The sequence below is a fragment of the Pseudorasbora parva genome, chromosome 16, assembly GCF_024679245.1.
Source record: "Pseudorasbora parva isolate DD20220531a chromosome 16, ASM2467924v1, whole genome shotgun sequence".
In the NCBI taxonomy this organism is placed as follows: Eukaryota; Metazoa; Chordata; class Actinopteri; order Cypriniformes; family Gobionidae; genus Pseudorasbora; species Pseudorasbora parva.
In genome coordinates this window covers 45,003,552-45,028,551 of record NC_090187.1, presented here as the reverse complement: position 1 = coordinate 45,028,551, position 25,000 = coordinate 45,003,552, and the positions used below count along the sequence as shown (strand labels likewise).

Here is a 25,000-nt window from a genome sequence, read left to right as displayed (position 1 = left end):
TATATTTGTTACGTCCCTCGTTAATTAGATGTTAAAATGTCTAGCATATTATCAGACATAACACAATAGATATGTGTGCGTGACAGATAGTGAAAGGGAACATGCAAATGAACGAGCGACACTTCTTCAATCTCATTTGAAGAGTATTTAATGTGAATATTATTGTAAAGTAATTTAGTGAAAAGTAATGATATAGAAAGTAAATTAACAAAAATGTACGAGCAGTCAGGGTCAAACAGACATCAAAAGTGGGGAGAGAGAAGGAGCAAACGAATGGTGCTTAAATCAAAGAACCAAACATTTGAAACAAAGGCAGCTGATACAAATACACACTCACATAACAGGTCCAGCGTGATCTCAAGACAAAAATACGTAACCATGTACGTAACACACAACATGTATACATATGTATAACAAACAAAAAAAACTACGTAGCACTGCGTACGTAACAATATTATATATAATATATATGATATATATAATGTAAACCTATAAATTAAATATTATATATATAAATATCAACATGTAAACATGTAATTTGCATGTAAAAAATAAAATTAAAATATATATATTATATACAAAAAATACATAAATATATATAATTTAAATAATATTTTACAATATTAATTTTATATTTCTATATGCAAAATAATGTTTTGTTTGAATTTGGATAAATGTGACTTAAGATTTCTTTTATATATAAAAAGACTGTTACAGTAATAAGAATGAAATAATCATGTCATGGGGTTTAATGTGTTTAATTATCATGAATATAAAACCATAACGATAGGCTTGATTTTCTCATGCAAAATATATCATTTCTTCTTCTGATTTTATTTCCGTATGCTGTGACCTGAACATGATTTTGACTGAAGTATCTGTTTATTTTCAGATGAGAAGTGTCGCGATAAATACTTCAACTGTAACGTGGTGGTCCAGGCCCGTCTCTGCGTGTACGAATATTATCAGACGGTGTGTTGTGCGTCCTGCAGGCGTGTGGAGCACAGGAGACCACGATAAATGAGGACGTCTCAACGACTGTAAAAAAACATGGCCGTAGTGTCGTGACGTCACCCATTGGATTCTGAAGAGCCGTTTTGAAGTGTAAAGTAGAGACGAGATGGCCGTCACCATCTTGGCAGCATCATCTCGCGTCTTTCCCGGAAAACAAAAAATGGGCAAAGAGGCGGGACGTGGGCGGAGCTTAGGTGACAACTAACAGACAGCAGACAAACAGCAATCCACCTGTCACTCAAAGTGGCCACGCCCTTAATTATGCCGAACTTTAAAGCTTTATATAATGTAAATTAATGAGTTATAAAATAATTCACCCACTCACAGTCGTCATGAAGGGCAAAATTAGCCGTGTAGGCAAAAACCACAATGTGTCCCAGACTGTAAACGTGTTTTTCTGCTGTAAAGTTGGGCATTTTAACATGAGCTCAACGAGATTCTGCTCCTTCTGGTGGCCAGGCTCCTTTTGCTGTAGTGGCCAGACGAGGAATTGCAGTTTAAGTCACTTCTGTATCGGCCTCAACAGAAACTGGAGGCGGAGCTGCTTGGTCCATCTACAGGGAGATACAGACTAACTTCTCGTTTGGATGGATAACTGCATCTTTTGCCTCGTCGCGGTTCTTCAGCTGGAACACACACACACACACACACACACACACACACACACTGCCCCTTAACCTACCCATCACAGGAAACATTCTGCATTTTTACTTTCTCATAAAAACTCCTCCTGTGTGATTTATAAGCCTTTTGTAAAGTGGGGCCATGGGTAATGTCCTCATATTTCACCCTCTCCTGTAATACCTGTGTCATACCCATGGCATTATACACATTTGTGCCCTCATATGTCACAAAAACATGCCCACAGACACACATACTCTGGAGACGCTCCACAGGATCACATCCGGTGTGTGTGTCAGTGTCACGAACTGTACGGACCTCAGAGATCAGAGCAGACGAATGTGATTCTCATCTCATTGTGCATCACTGTATAAAAGGAGTGTTTGCATGATTTGACTTGTTTAACTTTAGTTAGTGTGTAATGTCGCTGCTTGAGCATAAACAGTCTCTGCAAAGTTACAGCGCTGAACGTTCAATGCAAACGGAGATATTGTCTTTTAAAGTTACGGCAGTTTATTGCCTACAAAAATGGCCGGTTTGGACTACAACGAGCTTCTTCCTGGGTTGGTGACATCATAAACCCTCGCTAGTCTCCGCAGATGTGACTTCTGCCCGTAATGGGAAGGGGCGTGGCCTTTCCGGCATTGTTGCCACAGTTACTTTGAAAAAGTAATCTGATTACTCCTTTAAAAAGTAACTTAGTTACTTTACAGATTACTTGATTTTAAAAGTAACTAAGTAAGATTACAAGTTACTTTATTAGTTACATTCAGCAGTTTCCGACAACGCCACTGCCGCCTCAACACAGAAATGACGACCGTTTTTGCCAACACTCACTTTATTGGAAGTGCAGTTTTAACAGTAACGTCAACAATGTATCTCCTGACATTTTAAGTTGAAATTAAAAAATATTTCCTGAAAAAATACTCTTCCCGGGACGCAAGAAGAAAACAAAAATATATTTTAAAAATTTTTACTAAGGAAAATGACTAAAATAGTAACTCACAGTGACTTGGATAAGTTCCTTTAATCTGATTACTGGTTTGGAAATAGTAACGTGTTATTTTACTCGTGACTGGAAAAAGTTGTCAGATTAGAGTAATGCGTTACTGACATCACTGGTTCCCGGCAACCTGTGCTTGGCACTTCAGCCAATAAAAATACAGGAAACTACATTTGGCCATCTGACCAATCTAAGACCATTGCGTTTTTCAGAGGGAGGGGCTTCAGAGAAGCAGGAAGCAAACAAGCCGTTCAAAGGACAGACAGCGGTGTGGAATAAAGGGAGAATAGAAGAAAAATACAGAGTAAAAAAAAAGACGAAGTATTAGGACATTTTATACTGTGCCCCATAAACACAACCAAGCCTAGAAAAAAAACCCGGAACCACCGCTTTAACAGCTACTTCAGTTCGGTTCTGTTCACACTGCGTGGATTTAGTGTGAGTTCAGTTGTGTTTAAACTGCAGTGTGAACGCGTTCAGCTCGCTGTAAAACTGGATCCGGTTCCTCAGTTCTGGAACACAGCAGTCAGATCTCGGCTCACTGGGAACGCTCTCTCAATGTTCTCTCAACGTTATCAACAAACGTTCTTCCTGTAACATATAGAGTGTTGTTCAGCGTTATCTGGTCTTTAAAGGGATAGGTCACCCAAGTTATGTTTTTCAAAGCTACGTTCGCCATAATAATGCTATGTCCGACGTCATCGTTCATAGTCGCAGCATTTACGTTTTTTTTTTACGATGCGTCCGCTTTCATCGTCACGGCAGATACGTTGTTTTTTTACATTACGTCCGATGTCTTCGTCACGTTAGTTTTGCTTTTTTATGCTACATCCAACGTCATCGTCACTTAAGTTTTGCTTTTTTACGCTACATCCAACGTCATTGTCGCGGCAGTTACGTTTTTTTACACTACATCCAACGCCATCGTCACTTTAGTTTTGCTTTTTTACGATACGTCCGCTTTTATCGTAACGACAGTAAAGTTTTTTTTTTACACTACGTCCGACGTCTTCGTCATGTTAGTTTCGCTTTTTTACACTATGTCCGCTGTCATCATCGCGGCAGTTAAGTTTTTTACGCTATGTCCAACATCATCGCACCAGTTACGTTTTTTTTCTGTTGCGGCAGTGAATTTTTTTTACAATATGTTCAACGTCATCGTTGCGGCAGCTACGTTTTTTATGATATGCCCAGCGTCATCATCGCACCAGTTACGTTTTTTTACGATATGCCCGGCATAATCATTGCACCAGTTATGTTTATTTATGATACGTCTGACATCATCATCACACCAGTTATGTTTATTTACGATATGTCCAACATCTTCACACCAGTTATGTTTATTTACGATACGTCCGGCATTATAACACCAGTTATGTTTTTTACGCTATGTCGGACGTCATCATCGCACCACTTTTTTTACGATACGTCCAACGTCATCATCGCACCAGTTACGTTTTTTTACAATACGTCCAATGTCATCAACGCACCAGTTACGTTTTTTTACGAAACATCCAATGTCATCAACGCACCAGTTACGTTTATTTACGATACGTCCAATGTCATCGCACCAGTTACGTTTTTTTACGATACGTCCAAAGTCATCAACGCACCAGTTACGTTTATTTACGATACGTCCAATGTCATCGCACCAGTTACGTTTTTTTACGATACGTCAAACGTCATCATCGCAGCAGTTACGTTTATTTATGATACGTCCAATGTCATCGCACCAGTAATGTTTATTTACAATATGTCCAACATCATCATCACACCAGTTACATCTATTTACGATACGTTCAACGTCATCTTCGCACCAGTTACGTTTTTTTCCGATACTTCTGACGTCATCTTCGCACCAGTTACGTTTTTTACGATACGTCCGATGTCATCTTCGCACCAGTTACGTTTTTTTTACGATACGTCCAACGTCATCATTGCACCAGTTACGTTTTTTGCGATATGTCCGATGTCATCTTCGCACCAGTTACGTTTTTTTTACGATACGTCCAACGTCATCATCGCACCAGTTACGTTTTTTACGATATGTCCGATGTCATCTTCGCACCCGTTACGTTTTTTTTACGATATGTCCAACGTCATCATCGCACCACGTTTTTTTTGCTAAGTCCAACGTCATCATTGCACCAGTTATGTTTATTTATGATACATCTGACATCATCATCGCACCAGTTACGCTTTTTTACGATACGTCCACTGTCTACACACGAGGGAGAGTAAATAATGGGCTAATTAAAATTTTTGGGTGAACTATCCCTTTAATAATGTTTTTAAAATGTTAGCACAAAAACATTATTTGTACATTGTTTATGTTGTGTTTGTCTTACTTTTTTAAATTGTTACTACTTGTTTTAGAACGTTCAAAAGTAACTTTCGATAAGGTTTGCGAAATGGAATGTTCTCTTAACGTTCAGCTGTGGGTTTTCCATCCAGCCAATCATAATGTGCCCTGCTCAGTGCAAAATGTGCCTTGATTAATTCTGAGACTATTTTGGCTCCATAATAGTGTTGAGCTGTAACCTGCAGTCGTATATATTTATTGTACTCACGTGTGTTTCATTTTTTTTGAATACATTCAGTTTTTTATTTTTGAAACAGATTTGTCGAGATCTTCATACTCACTGAGAACCGTTGAGCTGTATCTTTTTACTCTTTATAAAGCCGATTAAAGTCTAATGTTGAATTCTGATCTGAGTGTATCTTAAAATGGGGGTTTTAAACTGGGGTTCAAGGAAAAAATAAGATTTAGATAGCTAACAAAAATCAATTTGATTAAAAAAAATATTTTTAAATAATTAAATAAAAATATTTAAATTAATAAATCTAATTAAAATGAATACATTTATAATGATAAATAAAATGTGATGTAAAGAAAAATAAATAAATAAACTAAAACATTTGATTAAAATATGATTTTAAGAAATAAATAATAAATGTATTATTACAGCACTATAGTGGGTTAAAATAATGCAATGTAAATAAATTGATTACAATAATAAATATTTAAATAAATAAAAATATATATATTTATAACAATTATTTAAAATAAACATTTTATGTAAATAAACAAACTTTTTATTATAATAATAAAACATGACTAAAACAAATACATTTGATTTAAAAACTGAATGTAATTCAAAATAATACATTGATTAAAATTAATACATTTGGTATAAATAAATAAAAAATAAACAAAAACATTTGATTTAAATAAATAAATAAAACTTGATTGCTAAAAAATAAATGAAATGTATTTAAATAAATAATAATACATTTGACTAAAATAAATTAATATATTAAAATACATTACAATACATAAAAAAAAAACATCCATAATAATAGGTGAGTAGGAATGAACACAGTGATGCAACATAATAGAAACAAATGATATTATACACATATTTATACAAAATTAAAAAAAATTTATACATAAAAATAAAATATTATTTTTTTATACTAATAATTAGGTATTTATGCATAACAATGTATATTTGCCTTTTAAATGTGAGGATGGTGATGATCATATTTGGGGCTCTAAATGATTTAAAACCCCTAATCTAGAATATAATAAAGTCAGGTTAACACACGTTTATGGTTAAATCCATTTACTATTTCCTTTATTTAACCAGATAAGTCAGTTGAGAACAGGTTCTCATTTACAGTGACAACCCGGCCAAGAGGCAGCATAAGAAGCAGGTATAATACAGTAAAAACATCAAATTAATACAAAAATACAGCAATAAGCATAACATATAAAACACACAAATAACTAAAAACAAGGACAGCGATCTTGTATCATTGACCAAATTGAATTCTTAAAGGAAGATTTAAAGTCTGCTCCAAATGATTCAAATCGTAGGAACACTGCAAAAAATGCTCTTCTTTCTTAGTATTTTTGTCTTGTTTCTAGTCAAAATATCTAAAAATTCTTACATTAAGAAACATTTACTAGACAAGTAAAAAATTATTAACTCAAAATGAAGAGAGTTTTTGCTTAAAATAAGATAAATAATCTGCCAATGGGTTAAGAAAAATAATCTTAATTCAAAATAAAAAAATATATACATATTTTTCTCACCCCATTGAGTATTTATCTTATTTTAAGCAAAAACTCTCTTCATTTGGAGTTATTTTCTCCCAAAACAAGACAATAATTTTTACTGGTCTAGTAAATGTCTCTTAATGTAGGAATTTTTTGATATTTTGACTAGAAACAAGACAAAAATACTAAATAAAAAGAGCATTTTTTGCAGTGGATAAATCCATGCACTTCTCAAAATATGAATAATTAGAGTCATCTCACTGGAAGGCCATAAATGATGTGCACAGAATCAATTTATCTCCTTAAGAGGCACATAATTTTGCATGATAACATTTGTATTAGTCAAAAACCATTTCAGCCCTGAAGGCTTGAGACTCGTTCGTGCAGAATAATGAGTCTTGTGACACACACACACACACACACACACAGGAATAAACTTCAGCTCCATGGATCTCCTGGAGCTTCAGTAATCGGTGGGAACCATGAGGAAAGACTTGCTTCTTCACCGGAGGAAACGGAGAGATGTTCTTCTGTATATCATCGCTGTGGTTGCTCTTATATTTGCAGCGATTCATCTCGTCTTTTACGCCGGAAAGAGTTTCCAGATTTCGGCGGCTGCGAGAGTTCGTCGGGATGTTGGTGAGAGAGATTTAATTCATGCTGAGATTCATTCACATGTTTCGAGAGCACTTTATGCAATACAGGTTTCAGAGCAGCTTAATAAACAATAAAACAACTGCTGGAAACTTCATCTAAACGTTCAGCTACACTGCAAAAATATGTCTTGTTTTACAGTCCAAATATCCAAATATTCTTAAATCAAGATGCATTTACTAGATAAGTAAAATTACAAGATATTTGTTCTTGCTTTCTGGGGAAAAATATCAAAATGAGTTTTTGCTTAAAACAGGCAAAATGATCTGCCAATGGGGTGAGAAAAATAATCTTATTTCTGATTGGGACGGAAACAAGAAACAAGATTTCAATCAGAAATAAGATTATTTTTCTCACCCCATTGGCAGATCATTTTGCCTGTTTTAAGCAAAAACTCTCTTCATTTAGATTTATTTTCAACAAAACTAGAAAAAATATCTTATGTTGTTTTACTGATCTAGTAAATGCATCTTGATTTAAGAATTGTTAGATATTTAGACTGGAAACAAGACAAAAATACTGAGTAAGAAGAGCATTTTTTGCAGTGTATAAGAACTAGGGGTGTAACGATATATTGTTAAAGTCGGCATGAAACGGAAGTTGAGATCGTCTTTTTCTCCATATTGTGACGTATATCCGAGTGAAACGGCCTCTGAAATTAGAAAAAAATGTAGGGAATCGTGAGTTCAGTATCGTGATATATATCATATCGTGAGTTCATTATCGTGATGTATATATCATATCGTGAGTTCATTATCGTGATGTATATATCATATCGTGAGTTCATTATCGTGATACATATCATATCGTGAGTTCATTATCGTGATATATATCATATCGTGAGTTCAGTATCGTGATATATATCATATCGTGAGTTCAGTATCGTGATATATATATATATATATATATATATATCGTGAGTTCATTATCGTGATATATATTGTATTGTGAGTTCAGTATCGTGATATATATCATATCGTGAGTTCAGTATCGTGATATATATCATATCGTGAGTTCATTATCGTGATATATATCATATCGTGAGTTCAGTATCGTGATATATATATATATATCGTGAGTTCATTATCGTGATATATATTGTATTGTGAGTTCAGTATTATGATATAAATCAAATAGGGAGTTCAGTATTGTGATATATAGCGAATCGTGAGTTCAGTATCGTGATATATATATATCATATCGTGAGTTCATTATCGTGATATATATATTGTATTGTGAGTTCAGTATTATGATATAAATCATATAGGGAGTTCAGTATCGTGATACATATCATATCGTGAGTTCAGTATCGTGATATATATATATATATCATATCGTGAGTTCATTATCGTGATATATATATATCATATCGTGAGTTCATTATCGTGATATATATTGTATTGTGAGTTCAGTATTATGATATAAATCATATTGTGAGTTCAGTATCGTGATATATAACGTATTGTGAGTTCAGTATCGTGATATATATCATATCGTGAGTTCAGTATCGTGATATATATATATATATATCGTGAGTTCATTATCGTGATATATATTGTATTGTGAGTTCAGTATTATGATATAAATCATATAGGGAGTTCAGTATTGTGATATAAATCATATAGGGAGTTCAGTATCGTGATATATAGCAAATAATGAGTTCAGTATCGTGATACATATCATATCGTGAGTTCAGTATCGTGATATATATATATCATATCGTGAGTTCATTATCGTGATATATATATATATCATATCGTGAGTTCATTATCGTGATATATATTGTATTGTGAGTTCAGTATTATGATATAAATCATATAGGGAGTTCAGTATCGTGATATATTGCGAATCGTGAGTTCAGTATCGTGATATATAGCGAATCGTGAGTTCAGTATCGTGATATATATCATCGTGAGTTCAGTATCGTGATATATAGCGAATCGTGAGTTCAGTATCGTGATATATTGCATCGTGAGTTCAGTATCGTGATATATAGCGAATCGTGAGTTCAGTATCGTGATATATTGCATCGTGAGTTCAGTATCGTGATATATTGCATCGTGAGTTCAGTATCGTGATATATAGCGAATCGTGAGTTCAGTATCGTGATATATTGCATCGTGAGTTCAGTATCGTGATATATAGCGAATCGTGAGTTCAGTATCGTGATATATTGCATCGTGAGTTCAGTATCGTGATATATTGCATCGTGAGTTCAGTATCGTGATATATTGCATCGTGAGTTCAGTATCGTGATATATAGCGAATCGTGAGTTCAGTATCGTGATATATTGCATCGTGAGTTCAGTATCGTGATATATTGCATCGTGAGTTCAGTATCGTGATATATATATCGTAGCGTTACACCCCTACTCTGAAGTTCTGTTCTCCGACGATAGTGTCAATGCAGTTATATATGAATATTATTTAATTGCAGAAAATGCGAGCGAATGCATCCCGCCGCAATCCTCCGAGTTTCCCGACGGATTCTTCACACTTCAGGAGAGGAAAGACGGAGGGATTCTGATTTACTTTATGATCATTTTCTACATGCTTCTGGCCGTCTCCATCGTGTGTGATGATTATTTCCTGCCGTCTCTCGAGGTCATCAGCGAGCGTAAGCCGGTGTTCGGGCAGCTTTTGTCTGGCGGTTAATTTTTGCGGTGATTTAACCGAATCCGGTTTTGTTTCAGGTCTCGGTCTTTCACAAGATGTTGCTGGAGCCACTTTCATGGCAGCGGGAAGCTCGGCGCCGGAACTCGTCACTGCTTTTCTAGGTAACGTTTAGGAGAGAAATATCAGAAATGACATCTCTTTAAAGAACTTGTGTGTAAGATTGTGGCCAAAACTGGTACTGCAATCCCTTTTAAATGCCTGTAGAGCGGTGTATGCCCCTCCCCTTCCCCCTGACTCGAGGTTGCCAGATTGGCTGCAGGATTAGCAGAACGTTTGTAGATCTGCAGCTGTGGTAACTAGAGCAGATCTGGCAACCCGATCACTACTGACTTCGTGATTGGTCGATAGGGCGGAGCTTCAGGCCAAAACACAACTTCGTTCTTCGAAGCTCATCCTGGACTTGCTGTCATAGCAACACGTCCGTCAGCTTAAACGTAATGAGGAGCTTATTTTATGTAAACAGGATTAGATTGCATCTTAATGTGATATTTAAAATCTATCCCAGTCTCTGCTACTTTATTACAAGACTTCATTACAGGGGCAATAATAATTTAAAATAATAATAAATATAAAAGTTTATTTGATACTTGATTGAGAGATTTAGGTTTAGGGGCAGTGTGTGTGTGTGTGTGTTGGGTAGGTTTAGGGGCAGTGTGTGTGTGTGTGTGTGTTGGGTAGGTTTAGGGGCAGTGTGTGTGTGTGTGTGTGTGTTGGGTAGGTTTAGGGGCAGTGTGTGTCTGTGTGTTGGGTAGGTTTAGGTGCTGTGTGTGTGTGATGGGTAGGTTTAGGGGCTGTGTGTGTGTGTGTGTGTGTGTGATGGGTAGGTTTAGGGGCAGTGTAGGGGGATAGAAAATGCGGTTTGTACGGTACAAAAACCATTAGGCCTATGGAATTTCGCAAAAACAAACCTGAGTGTTTGTGTGTGTGTAGTGTCGCTGTTTGAGCATCAATAACATCTGTAAAGTTACGACGCTCAGAGCAAAGGGAGATATTTTCTTCTACAGAAATCTCTCTTTAAGGACTACAACAAACGGCTGTAGGGACTACAACGAGTTAGTGACATCACCTGGACATTTACATAACCCCGCCCCCGGGATCATGTCGAGATTATATCATCAGTTATAACCGTAATTAAACAGAACTATCCCTGTTCTCTCTTCATCAGCAGATATTCTCTGGCTCATCTCACAGCGGTTTAGAGATTATCATGACAGAATATGCTAATCAATAACTGAAGATCGTTAACTCATAAACTCATCAACTATCGCTTCAGAAGCGTCCTGTCTCGTTCTACATGTTCTCTCTTCTTCTGGAGTCCCTCCATCATCGTCCGACTCCTGTTTGATCATAAAAGGCTGATATTTTTAGTGTGTGTCTGAGGTAATCAGAGCTGCTAACATGAGCTCTTGAAGCAGGGCCGGCGCTAGCCATTTGGGTGCCCTAAGCACAAATGCTTGGCGGTGCCCCCCCCCCCCCACACACACACACACAACACCCCCACCCCCCCTCCCCAATCACCCACCCACCCACCAAAGAAATAACTACCATTCAGAATTTCTTATTTAGGTTCTCTTTACTTCCAAAATAACTGCTGCAAATGAATAATTGGGACTGAACAATGCAAACACAGAAAGTTAAAAGTGCAAAAAAAGTTTAGTGCAAATAGTATAAGTGTATGAATTTTATGAAGTATGAATTTTAAAGTGCACGTTTTAAACTGCTAATAACCATGCATAACTGCACAGTAGAAATGACTCAACAGAGGGACTACATCTCTATAAAGAGTCCATTCTGCTATTCTATAGAACTATATTAAACATTTTCACTACCATCAGATGTCAGAGGCCCTACAGAGGCACACGTCTACATCTGCAAAATCAGCTATCAGGTCATCATATAACAGTTTCTGAGCCACGTCCTCATTGATAACCACAAGACAAAATATTCAGGGATTCTACTGAAAACCAGAGGGAGACTGGCACAGAGATTCACTTTTTTCTCGACTAATTTGGTCTAGGCCTATGTTTTGAAGTACTTCAATTGTCTGGTTGTAATTGGTTGCAATCACTATGGCACATCCAGTTAGAATGCAATAAGGACTCTGATGTTTCTTCTGTAACATTTATTCTCCACCATAAGTCGGGGCAAATTTGTGGTTCTGAAAATATACATACAAATTGGTAAATAACAATATACAAAAGGATACCAGTAGCAGTACACATAAATAATGTGTAATTATGATAACAATGGACAAATAACAGTACAAAGTACTAAACTGTTACACATGCAATGAAATCCGAATTTACTATCCTATATATTGTCATGTAGGCTTATTTATCATCATGTAAGAATCCTGTTCTGAGCGGGGCTCGAACTCGCGGCCGTAACGTCATTAGAGCCATTCATTTACGGCATACACATTTAGCTCGCGAATGTACAACAAAGCATATAGCACTCACGGTAATTATATATGTAAACATGTCTTGTAAATAATTATAGTACAGAGGAATACTCGTTCTCCATCAGAATTGTCTATACACGATTGCGATAGATAAGGATCTATGCTACTAATACTTTCAGTTCGCGGTAAACTATGATTTTAAACAATCACAGTACATTATTATGTACACATGACAGTCCTTCATAACAGCCTATATTACTTTTGTATTACTTTTGTATATTAACATGCTTTTAGAAATATTTTATTTGTTATTTATACTGTAGCCTATTGTGATGATTTTTTCACGACCCAGATTTTTTGCTATCTCTTCCTCCCCCCAATCACTTGGTGCCCTACGCGCAGTGCGGGATGTGTGTGTGCGGAGCGCCGGCCCTGTCTTGAAGCTCCTGAAAGGGGCGGGAGCACCAGCTCATTTGCATTTAAAGGGACACACAAAACGCCGTGTTTTTGCTCACCCTCAAAAAGTGACACTTTTAACATGCTATAAACTTGATCTATGATTTTAAGCTGAAACTTCACACACACTCACATCAAAGACATCTTGTAAAACGGGGCATTATAGGACCCCTTTAATTGGTCAGATCAGATAGAATAGATCACACACCTCATGCCACTGATTAGAAATTTGCCTAAGATCCTAAAATCTGCAATTAAACGCCACAATATAAAATCAAACATTTCTCATGCTGCTTCACATTTATTTTAGATCTCAAAGAGATCATTTGAGTCATTTTATTTCTCTTTGGGTATTTTTAGGAGGAATATCTGAGACAAAATTGACATAAAGACAATTTACAATCAGGTCCCATTAGAATCGCTTCTCAAACCAGAACAAATGTGGGCGGGGCTTGAGTGTGTCTGTGGGGAGTTGATTGGATGGCTGTGGTTTGCTATTGGCTGATCTCATGTGAGTGACAGATGGCCCCGCCCTCGTCATCAGAGAAGAGATGAAGATATTCTGAATCAAGATTATTAAAACAATAATGATGTGTCCTATAAATGCATGGTCTTCGGAACCATTGTTTGTGTGTGTGTGTGTGTGTGTGCGTGTGTGTGTGTGTGTGCGTGTGTGTGTGTGTGTGTGCGTGTGTGTGCGTGTGTGTGTGTGTGTGTGTGTGTGTGTGTGTGTGTGTGCGTGTGTGGGGGACAAGACCCACCCACTTTTTACGACCAATGATATTGGACCCACTCACTTTTATCGTCTCTAATTCAGCATGTCTGTTCACCTACCCTTAACCGATAAACACTTATTATTGAACACGTTAGACGCTTTATTTCCACTTTTCTAATATTTTCTCAACTTTTATTGAAAATAAATGCCTTTCTGATCTGATATGTGATGGGGAAAGGGATTAGAGCGAGTGTGGCAAAAGGCGGAACCTCTGATCGATTAGGGTTAAATTTGATGCCAGTCAGAACAAATAGAACACACACACACACACACACACACACACACACACGCCACAGTTAATAGCTCACTGATTTCCGTTATTTTGTCTGGCAAAGTCAATTGTTTAGTAAACGGCGGTATATTTGTATTTAATGTAAATATGGCATCTAACGATATTCTTAGAGAGAGGACCCACCCACTTTTTATTTGCTTCCGACGCCCATGTGTGTTTCATGCATAAATCATTTCTAAAAGCACTTGTTGACTTGAGTTTGTGTCGTCCTCAGGTGTGTTTGTGACTAAAGGAGACATCGGTGTGAGCACCATCATGGGATCGGCTGTGTATAACCTCCTGTGCATCTGTGCGGCGTGTGGCCTCTTGACCTCTGCGGTGTGTGAAACTATCATTGTTCATGTGCTGTAAGCATGTCAGTGTGTGTGTGTGTGTGTGTGTGTGTGTGTGTGTGTGTGTGTGTGTGTGTGTGTGTGTGTGTGTGTGTGTGTGTGTGTGTGTGTGTGTGTGTGTGTGTGTGTGTGTGTGTGTGTGTGTGCTTGTTTTTGTGACATATCAGGACACAAATGTGTATAATGCCATGGGTATGACACAGGTATTACAGGAGAGGGTGAAATATGAGGACATTACCCATGGCCCCACTTTACAAAAGGCTTATAAATCACACAGGAGGAGTTTTTATGAGAAAGTAAAAATGCAGAATGTGTGTGTGTGTGTGTGTGTGTGTGTGTGTGTGTGTGTGGCCTGGTAATCCCTACGTTATGGGGACAAAATGTCCCCACAAAGATGGCAATATCCGAAATCCTTGTCCTTGTGGGGACATTTTTAGGTCCCCATGAGGAAAACATCTTATAAATCACACAGAAGGAGTTTTTTTTAAGAAAGTAAAAATGCAGAATGTTTCCTGTGATGGGTAGGTTTAGGGGCAGGGGCAGTGTAGGGGGATAGAATGTACAGTTTGTACAGTATGAAATCCATTACGCCTATGGAAAGTCCCCATAAAACATGGAAACAAGACTGTGTGTGTGTGTGTGTGTGTGTGTGTGTGTGTGTGTGTGTGTGTGTGTGTGTGTGTGTGTGTGTGTGTGTGTGTGTGTGTGTGTGTGTGTGTGTGTGTGTGTGTGTGTGTGTGTGTGTGTGTGTGTGGGCATGTTTTTGTGACATATGAGGACACAAATGTGTGTAATGCCATGGGTATGACACAGGTATTACAGGAGAGGGTGAAATATGAGGACATTACCCATGGCCCCACTTTACAAAAGGCTTATAAATCACACAGGAGGAGTTTTTATGAGAAAGTAAAAATGCAGAATGTTTCCTGTGATGGGTAGGTTTAGGGGCTGTGTGTGTGTGTGTGTGTGTGTGTGTGTGTGTGTGTGTGTGAGTGTGTGTGTGTGTGTGTGAGTGTGTGTGTGTGTGTGAGTGTGTGTGTGTGTGTGTGTGTGTGTGTGTGCATGTTTTTGTGACATATGAGGACTCAAATGTGTATAATGCCATGGGTATGACACAGGTATTACAGGAGAGGGTGAAATATGAGGACATTACCCATGGCCCCACTTTACAAAAGGCTTATAAATCACACAGGAGGAGATTTTATGAGAAAGTAAAAATGCAGAATGTTTCCTGTGATGGGTAGGTTTAGGGGCAGTGTGTGTGTGTGGGGGGCTTTAGGGGCAGTGTGTGTGTGTGTGTGTGTGTGTGTGTGTGATGGGTAGGTTTAGGGGCAGTGTGTGTGTGTGGGGGGCTTTAGGGGCAGTGTGTGTGTGTGTGTGTGTGTGATGGGTAGGTTTAGGGGCAGTGTAAGGGGATAGAAAATACGGTTTGTTCAGTATAAAAACCAATGGAATGTCCCCATATGTCACAAAAACAAACGTGTGTGTGTGTGTGTAGTCTCTGTGTCTCAGGTGTGTGTGTGTGTGTGTGTGTGTGTGTGTGTAGTCTCTGTGTCTCAGATGTGTGTGTGTGTGTGTGTGTGTAGTGTCTGTGTCTAAGATGTGTGTGTGTTTTCTCTGTTCAGGCGGCTCGTCTCTCCTGCTGGCCGTTATTCAGGGACTGTGTCGCGTACGCCATCAGCGTCGCCGCCGTCATCGCCATCATCTCAGATAACAGAGTTTACTGGTGAGGATTCTCCAGACGACATTAATACGTTATAAGAGCGTTTTACAAACATTCCCATTAAGTTGTTAAAATATTGTTAACTTTTATGGGATAACTGTGTACACATTTCATATTCCAGTGTCAAATTTTGACCCGGTGGAACGTGAGCTTATAAAACAATCATAATTTAATATTTTTCAGCTAAAACCATATTGTATGTGAAACATTACATTTAGACTATTTGGCCTTTGAACTTTTGTTCTACAAGCACATTGAGCTTTAGTTTATTAGATTTATTTATTATGTCAATTGCAACTTTTGTCCGTCTTTTGTTTGTGCATATAAAATTTTTACAACAAAATTAATTCCTTAAAGCATGTGCGAGATGCAGGAAAGGGGCAAAATATTTTACAAAGTATTTTTCAGACAAATCTAATATTCTTAAATCAAGATGCATTTACTAGATCAGTAAAATTGCATAAGATATTTTTTCTTGTTTTCTGGAGAAAAAAATCTAAATGAAGTGAGTTTTTGCTTAAAGGGGCGGTGAAATGCTGTTTCCTGCATACTGAGCTTTACACCTTTAAAGACTTGGATTCCCATCCTAAACACAGACAAAGTTTCAAAAACTAATGTTGGACGTTTGATGGAGTATTTCTGTGTCAAAAATACTCCTTCCGGTTTCTCACAAGTTTCGGAGAGTGTTTTTCGAGTATGGGTCTATTTGACGTTAATAGAGCAGAAGGTCCTTGTATGGGCCGTACGGCTCTTCTCCCGGTAGGGTGCGCGCGCGTGACTAGAGCGAGAGAGGAAACTCACGCCCATACACACACTCTCAGGTGCAGATCCAGTCGCCCGTGAACACTTATGACGCGCTGCGCTCCACTTTATTCCTCTGGGTGACGTCGAGCGACTTCAACGCTTCAGCACAGCATTCTGGGAAGGCAGCGCTGCATTTGAACCGATTTGAACGCAGAAATGACGGGAAGCTTCACAACATCGCTTCAGTCGCGTCGCAAAGTGGATCTCGACGGTCACTGCTGTCACAGGACTTCACCAAATCATACCAAAGAAGTGTGTTTTTGACAGAGCGGTCCCAGCGATAAAGGTTCGGTCCTGCTTTGGAAGCAGCCGGTGAGTAAATCAACTTCAAATGTCTCTGCTATTGGCTACCGTCACGTGAGTAAACATCAGTAAACGATACGATCGCGTGCTTCGTCATTCAAATGCGCTAACGGTTACTCCATTGCTGTTCTCTGTATAACGTTACACTAGTCTGACTCTGACGTGCAAAACCGTTTTGCTTGCTACCTCTAAGGTCTAGTCACATACAATAGTCCATAAACCGAATCATGTCCTCATAAACTGCGAGTAAAGACACACAAAGGCCACTAAATACAGTCCATACCACAGAGACGGACATCCTGATGTTGCCGTTTCTCCTGTTCAGTTTATTTCAGCCTCAGATTTGATTGTGGATCATTATCTGTATTAGCTGAGATAGATGGGTTTCTCCACGCTTGAGGACGTCACCGCTTTGTGCACATTCGTCATTCTTTAGCTCCGCCCACACGATACGCCTCCAGGCGCTCGGTTTTTTCCGGAAAGACTTGGTACAGCCCATATTTGTTTTATAAATATGATAAAACTAAAGACTTTTCGGAGATATGAAGGATGCAATACTACTCTATAGGTACTCAAGATTGACATGAGATTGACTGAAACTGAGTGTTTCACCCCCCCTTTAAAACAGGCAAAATGATCTGCCAATGGGGTGAGAAAAATAATCTTATTTCTGATTGGGACGGAAACACGAAACAAGATTTCAATCAGAAATAAGATTATTTTTCTCACCCCATTGGCAGATCATTTTGCCTGTTTTAAGCAAAAACTCTCTTCATTTAGATTTTATTTTTAAGAAAACAAGGAAAACTGTCTCATGTCGTTTTACTGATCTAGTAAATGCATCTTGTTTTAAGAATTGTTAGATATTTAGACTGGAAACAAGACAAAAATACTGAGTAAGAAGAGCATTTTTTGTAGCGCAGCCCTTTTTGCGTGTTTTTAAACCTGTTAAATGTGTGCAGGTACGACGGCGCGTGTCTCCTGCTGGTGTATGGTGTGTATGTGGTGGTGCTGTGCTTCGATCTGAAGATCAGTGAGTATGTAATGCAGCGCTTCAGCCCGTGCTGTGCGTGTCTGATGAAGAGATTTCGTGAGAGCGAGGAACAGCGCCCTCTGATGGGCTGGAGTGAGGAAAATGGCCTCCGAGTTCACCGGCGCTCCAGAGCCGACAGCGGGATCTTCCAGGACGACTCTGGATATTCCCAACTCTCCCTCAGCCTGCACGGCCTCAACGAGATCGCCGACGGTACGTCATGATGTTATCATGCCAAAATAATAATAATCAAATAAAAAAAAAAACGTAATAATAAAAATAATCACGTTTACAGTTAAACACTGTAAAATATGCCGTTTAAAACAGTATTTGCATCACAAAATACGCCGTTGTTAATACAAACGCTGTAAAAATCACGCGAAATCATTTGAGTAAGTTTTGTTCGATTCAGAGGTTTATATTTTGTCGGTTTTGTTCGTTTCAGAGATTTATATTTTGTCAGTTTTTGTTCGATTCAGAGATTTATATTGTGTCTGTTTTGTTCGATTAAGAGGTTTATATTTTGTCTGTTTTGTTCAATTCAGAGATTTATATTTTGTCGGTTTTGTTCGATTCAGAGGTTTATATTTTGTCTGTTTTGTTCGATTAAGAGGTTTATATTTTGTCTGTTTTGTTCAATTCAGAGATTTATATTTTGTCTGTTTTGTTCAATTCAGAGGTTTATATTTTGTCTGTTTTGTTCGATTCAGAGGTTTATATTTTGTCTGTTTTGTTCGATTCAGAGATTTATATTTTGTCTGTTTTGTTCAATTCAGAGGTTTATATTTTGTCTGTTTTGTTCGATTAAGAGGTTTATATTTTGTCTGTTTTGTTCAATTCAGAGATTTATATTTTGTCGGTTTTGTTCGATTCAGAGGTTTATATTTTGTCTGTTTTGTTCGATTCAGAGGTTTATATTTTGTCTGTTTTGTTCGATTCAGAGGTTTATATTTTGTCTGTTTTTGTTCAATTCAGAGGTTTATATTTTGTCTGTTTTGTTCGATTCAGAGGTTTATATTTTGTCTGTTTTGTTCGATTCAGAGATTTATATTTTGTCTGTTTTGTTCAATTCAGAGGTTTATATTTTGTCTGTTTTTGTTCGATTCAGAGGTTTATATTTTGTCGGTTTTGTTAGATTCAGAAATTTATATTTTGTCTGTTTTGTTCCATTCAGAGGTTTATATTTTGTCTGTTTTGTTCGATTCAGAGGTTTATATTTTGTCGGTTTTGTTCGATTCAGAGGTTTATATTTAGTCTGTTTTGTTCGATTAGAGGTTTATATTTTGTCGGTTTTGTTCGATTCAGAGGTTTATATTTAGTCTGTTTTGTTCGATTAGAGGTTTATATTTTGTCGGTTTTGTTCGTTTCAGAGGTTTATATTTTGTCGGTTTTGTTCGATTAGAGGTTTATATTTTGTCGGTTTTGTTCGATTCAGAGGTTTATATTTTGTCTGTTTTGTTCGTTTCAGAGGTTTATATTTTGTCGGTTTTGTTCGATTCAGAGGTTTATATTGTGTCTGTTTTGTTCGATTTAGAGGTTTATATTTAGTCTGTTTTGTTTGATTTAGAGGTTTAAATTTAGTCTGTTTTGTTCGATTCAGAGGTTTATATTTTGTCTGTTTTGTTCGATTCAGAGGTTTATATATTGTCTGTTTTGTTCGATTCAGAGATTTATATTTAGTCTGTTTTGTTTGATTTAGAGGTTTAAATTTAGTGTGTTTTGTTCGATTCAGAGGTTTATATTTAGTTTGTTTTGTTTGATTAAGAGGTTTATATTTTGTCGGTTTTGTTCGATTAAGAGGTTTATATTTTGTCTGTTTTGTTCGATTCAGAGGTTTATATTTTGTCTGTTTTGTTTGATTAAGAGGTTTATATTTTGTCTGTTTTGTTCGATTCAGAGATTTATATTTTGTCGGTTTTGTTCGATTCAGAGATTTATATTTTGTCTGTTTTGTTCGATTCAGAGGTTTATATTTTGTCGGTTTTGTTCGATTCAGAGGTTTATATTTTGTCTGTTTTGTTCGATTCAGAGGTTTATATTTTGTCGGTTTTGTTCGATTCAGAGGTTTATATTTTGTCTGTTTTGTTCGATTCAGAGGTTTATATTTTGTCGGTTTTGTTCGATTCAGAAATTTATATTTTGTCTGTTTTGTTCGATTCAGAGGTTTATATTTTGTCGGTTTTGTTCGATTCAGAGGTTTATATTTTGTATGTTTTGTTCGATTCAGAGATTTATATTTTGTCTGTTTTGTTCGATTCAGAGATTTATATTTAGTCTGTTTTGTTCGATTCAGAGGTTTATATTTTGTCGGTTTTGTTCGATTAAGAGGTTTATATTTTGTCCATTTTGTTCGATTCAGAGATTTATATTTTGTCTGTTTTGTTCGCTTTAGAGGTTTATATTTTGTCTGTTTTGTTCGATTAAGAGGTTTATATTTAGTTTGTTTTGTTCGATTCAGAGGTTTATATTTTGTCGGTTTTGTTCGATTCAGAGGTTTATATTTTGTCGGTTTTGTTCAATTTAGAGGTTAATATTTTGTCGGTTTTGTTCAATTTAGAGGTTTATATTTTGTCGGTTTTGTTCAATTTAGAGGTTTATATTGTTCATGTTTTGTTCGATTCAGAGATTTATATTTTTTTAGTTTAGTTTTGATTCAGAAATTTTGTCTGATTTGTTCGATTAAGAGATTTAAATTTAGTTGGTTTTGTTCGGTTTTAGCCGTTTTTTACGCCGTCATTTGGCAAGCTGAACAGCGTAAAAAGCAGCATTTTTTTAGGCATATTAAAACGATGGGGAAATACGGCGTCATTGAAGTATTAAACACAATTTTACAGCGTTTTTAATCACAATGGCATATTGTGTTGCGCAAATACTGTTTTAAACGCCGTATTTTACAGCGTTTGACTGTAAACACGATTAATCTAGAGCGTAATTCTGACCCTTTTGGCTTGCCATAGTCCCTCAGCGGCCTCACGTGTGTGCATGTTTCCTCTCTCAGAGCAGAAGAGTGTGTTCAGGATGCCCGAACACGACCTGAAGCGGATCCTTTGGGTTTTGTCGCTGCCGGCCATCTTGTTGCTTTTCCTGACCATTCCTGACTGCAGGAGACGCTTCTGGAAGAAATGGTACATGATCACCTTCCTAATGTCTGCCGTCTGGATCTCCGGCTTCACCTACATCCTGGTGTGGATGGTCACTATCGTCGGTAAGTGTGTGTGTGTGTGTTTGTGTGTGTGTGTGTGTGTGTGTGTGTCCTGGGAATCAAACACGTGACCTTTGCATTGCAAGCATCATGTTTAAATAGATGAGCTACAGGATCTACAAGTCAAGTCAAATTATTTCTATAGCACTTTTCACAATAGACATGGTTTCGATATGGATTGTATATTGATGTGATGATGTATAACGATGATAAGAGTGATCCTCTGGATTTAGATTTACTGTATTTATAGTGTCATCTAGAACAATATCAGTACAGCAGTGACTCCAACACGACTGAGTCAGCAAGACAATTAATAGATTTATATTTCGTCTGTTTTGTTCGATTCAGAGATTTATATTTTGTCAGTTTTTGTTCGATTCAGAGGTTTATATTTTGTCTGTTTTGTTCGATTCAGAGGTTTATATTTTGTCTGTTTTGTTCAATTCAGAGGTTTATATTTTGTCGGTTTTGTTCAATTCAGAGGTTTATATTTTGTCTGTTTTGTTCGATTCAGAGATTTATATTTTGTCAGTTTTTGTTCGATTCAGAGATTTATATTTTGTCTGTTTTGTTCAATTCAGAGGTTTATATTTTGTCGGTTTTGTTCAATTCAGAGGTTTATATTTTGTCTGTTTTGTTCGATTCAGAGATTTATATTTTGTCTGTTTTGTTCGATTCAGAGGTTTATATTTTGTCTGTTTTGTTCGATTCAGAGGTTTATATTTTGTCGGTTTTGTTCGATTAAGAGGTTTATATTTTGTCTGTTTTGTTCGATTCAGAGGTTTATATTTTGTCTGTTTTGTTCGATTAAGAGGTTTATATTGTGTCTGTTTTGTTCAATTCAGAGGTTTATATTTTGTCGGTTTTGTTCGATTCAGAGGTTTATATTTTGTCTGTTTTTGTTAGATTCAGAGGTTTATATTGTGTCTGTTTTGTTCGATTCAGAGGTTTATATTTTGTCTGTTTTGTTCAATTCAGAGATTTATATTTTGTCAGTTTTTGTTCGATTCAGAGATTTATATTGTGTCTGTTTTGTTCGATTAAGAGGTTTATATTTTGTCTGTTTTGTTCAATTCAGAGGTTTATATTTTGTCGGTTTTGTTCAATTCAGAGGTTTATATTTTGTCTGTTTTGTTCGATTCAGAGATTTATATTTTGTCTGTTTTGTTCGATTCAGAGATTTATATTTTGTCTGTTTTGTTCGATTCAGAGGTTTATATTTTGTCTGTTTTGTTTGATTCAGAGGTTTATATTTTGTCTGTTTTTGTTCGATTCAGAGGTTTATATTTTGTCTGTTTTGTTCGATTCAGAGATTTATATTTTGTCTGTTTTGTTCGATTCAGAGATTTATATTTTGTCTGTTTTGTTCGATTCAGAGATTTATATTTTGTCAGTTTTTGTTAGATTCAGAGATTTATATTTTGTCTGTTTTTGTTCGATTCAGAGGTTTATATTTTGTCAGTTTTTGTTCGATTCAGAGATTTATATTTTGTCTGTTTTTGTTCGATTCAGAGGTTTATATTTTGTCAGTTTTTGTTAGATTCAGAGATTTATATTTTGTCTGTTTTTGTTCGATTCAGAGGTTTATATTTTGTCTGTTTTGTTCGATTCAGAGGTTTATATTTTGTCAGTTTTTGTTAGATTCAGAGATTTATATTTTGTCTGTTTTTGTTCGATTCAGAGGTTTATATTTTGTCTGTTTTGTTCGATTCAGAGATTTATATTTTGTCTGTTTTGTTCGATTCAGAGGTTTATATTTTGTCGGTTTTGTTTGATTGCTAGATTCATATATTGTCTGTTTTGTTCGATTCAGAGGTTTATATTTTGTCGGTTTTGTTCGATTCAGAGGTTTATTTTTTGTCTGTTTTGTTCAATTCAGAGGTTTATATTGTGTCTGTTTTGTTCGATTAAGAGGTTTATATTTTGTCTGTTTTGTTCGCTTTAGAGGTTTATATTTTGTCTGTTTTGTTCGATTCAGAGGTTTATATTTAGTCTGTTTTGTTCGTTTCAGAGGTTTATATTTTGTCGGTTTTGTTCGATTCAGAGGTTTATATTTTGTCTGTTTTGTTCGATTCAGAGGTTTATATTTAGTCTGTTTTGTTCGATTCAGAGGTTTATATTTTGTCTGTTTTGTTCGATTAAGAGGTTTATATTTTGTCTGTTTTGTTCGATTCAGAGGTTTATATTTTGTCTGTTTTGTTCGATTCAGAGGTTTATATTGTGTCTGTTTTGTTCGATTCAGAGGTTTATATTGTGTCTGTTTTGTTCGATTCAGAGATTTATATTGTGTCTGTTTTGTTCGATTAAGAGGTTTATATTTTGTCTGTTTTGTTCAATTCAGAGATTTATATTTTGTCTGTTTTGTTCAATTCAGAGATTTATATTTTGTCTGTTTTGTTCGATTCAGAGATTTATATTTTGTCTGTTTTGTTCGATTCAGAGATTTATATTATGTCTGTTTTTGTTCGATTCAGAGATTTATATTGTGTCTGTTTTGTTCGATTAAGAGGTTTATATTTTGTCTGTTTTGTTCAATTCAGAGATTTATATTTTGTCGGTTTTGTTCAATTCAGAGATTTATATTTTGTCTGTTTTGTTCGATTCAGAGATTTATATTTTGTCTGTTTTGTTCGATTCAGAGGTTTATATTTTGTCTGTTTTGTTCGATTCAGAGGTTTATATTTTGTCTGTTTTGTTCGATTCAGAGATTTATATTTTGTCTGTTTTGTTCGATTCAGAGGTTTATATTTTGTCTGTTTTGTTCGATTCAGAGATTTATATTTTGTTTTATTATTATTCTGCATGTTAGTCATGTTTCTTTTCATAAATTTTCATGAGCACGGCTCTTATCAGTATGTCTGTGCTCTGTCTGGTGTAAGTCTCACTGCAAAAAATGCTCTTCTTCTTTAGTATTTTTGTCTTGTTTCTAGTTTAAATATCTAACAATTCTTAAATGAAGATGCATTTACTAGATCAGTAAAACGACATTAGATATTTTTTCTTGTTTTGTTGAAAATAAAATCAAAATGAAGAGAGTTTTTGCTTAAAACAGGCAAAATGATCTGCCAATGGGGTGAGAAAAATAATCTTATTTCTGATTGAAATCTTGTTTCTTGTTCCCAAACAGAAATCAGATTATTTTTCTCACCCCATTGGCAGATCATTTTGCCTGTTTTAAGCAAAAACTCATTTTGATATTTTTCACCTGAAAACAAGAAGAAAATATGTAATTTTACTGATCTAGTAAATGCATCTTGATTCAAGAATATTTAGATATTTGGACTGGAAATAAGAAAAAAAAATAAAAAATAAGAAGAGCCTTTTTTGCAGTGCTCAGTTCTGATAGATTATTGTGTATTGATTCGGCATCACACTGCATTTGTTCCCAGCTGCAGTCGTCATCTAGTTGCACTGCAGATGTTCAGGCCTTTGAATGGGTCACATGCTCCCTAATTCCATTCCTGAAATGCCAGCGCTGTATCCTGAAGGATTATGATGCTGTCGGCCTGACGTTCTCCGGTCTGTCCGGCTGAACCCCACGGGGCCGTGAGAAGCCATGTGATGCAGTCGCATATAATAGGATTATTATCCTGCTCACAGTCACAGATTCACATGAGCTCCAGCGGAGCTTTATAGCCCGAAACTAAA

The 25,000-nt window shown here is 36.3% G+C and overlaps 2 protein-coding genes across 2 annotated transcripts in view; both read left to right on the top strand.

The window, feature by feature from the left end:
- Nucleotides 1–5,348, top strand: part of LOC137043087 (thrombospondin type-1 domain-containing protein 4-like) — a 56,340-nt gene extending 50,992 nt beyond the window's left edge. Inside the window, exon 18 of the mRNA XM_067419182.1 lies at nt 893–5,348. Coding sequence (XP_067275283.1) covers nt 893–1,020 — 128 coding nt within the window. The 3' untranslated portion in view covers nt 1,021–5,348. The remainder of the gene's footprint in view (nt 1–892) is intronic.
- Nucleotides 5,349–7,183: 1,835 nt separating this feature from the next.
- The window catches only part of slc24a5 (solute carrier family 24 member 5), a 64,248-nt gene continuing 46,431 nt past the window's right edge, over nt 7,184–25,000 (top strand). The window contains exons 1-7 of the mRNA XM_067419201.1: nt 7,184–7,340; nt 9,793–9,972; nt 10,049–10,132; nt 14,170–14,273; nt 15,913–16,013; nt 18,080–18,363; nt 21,149–21,355. Coding sequence (XP_067275302.1) covers nt 7,184–7,340; nt 9,793–9,972; nt 10,049–10,132; nt 14,170–14,273; nt 15,913–16,013; nt 18,080–18,363; nt 21,149–21,355 — 1,117 coding nt within the window. The remainder of the gene's footprint in view (nt 7,341–9,792; nt 9,973–10,048; nt 10,133–14,169; nt 14,274–15,912; nt 16,014–18,079; nt 18,364–21,148; nt 21,356–25,000) is intronic.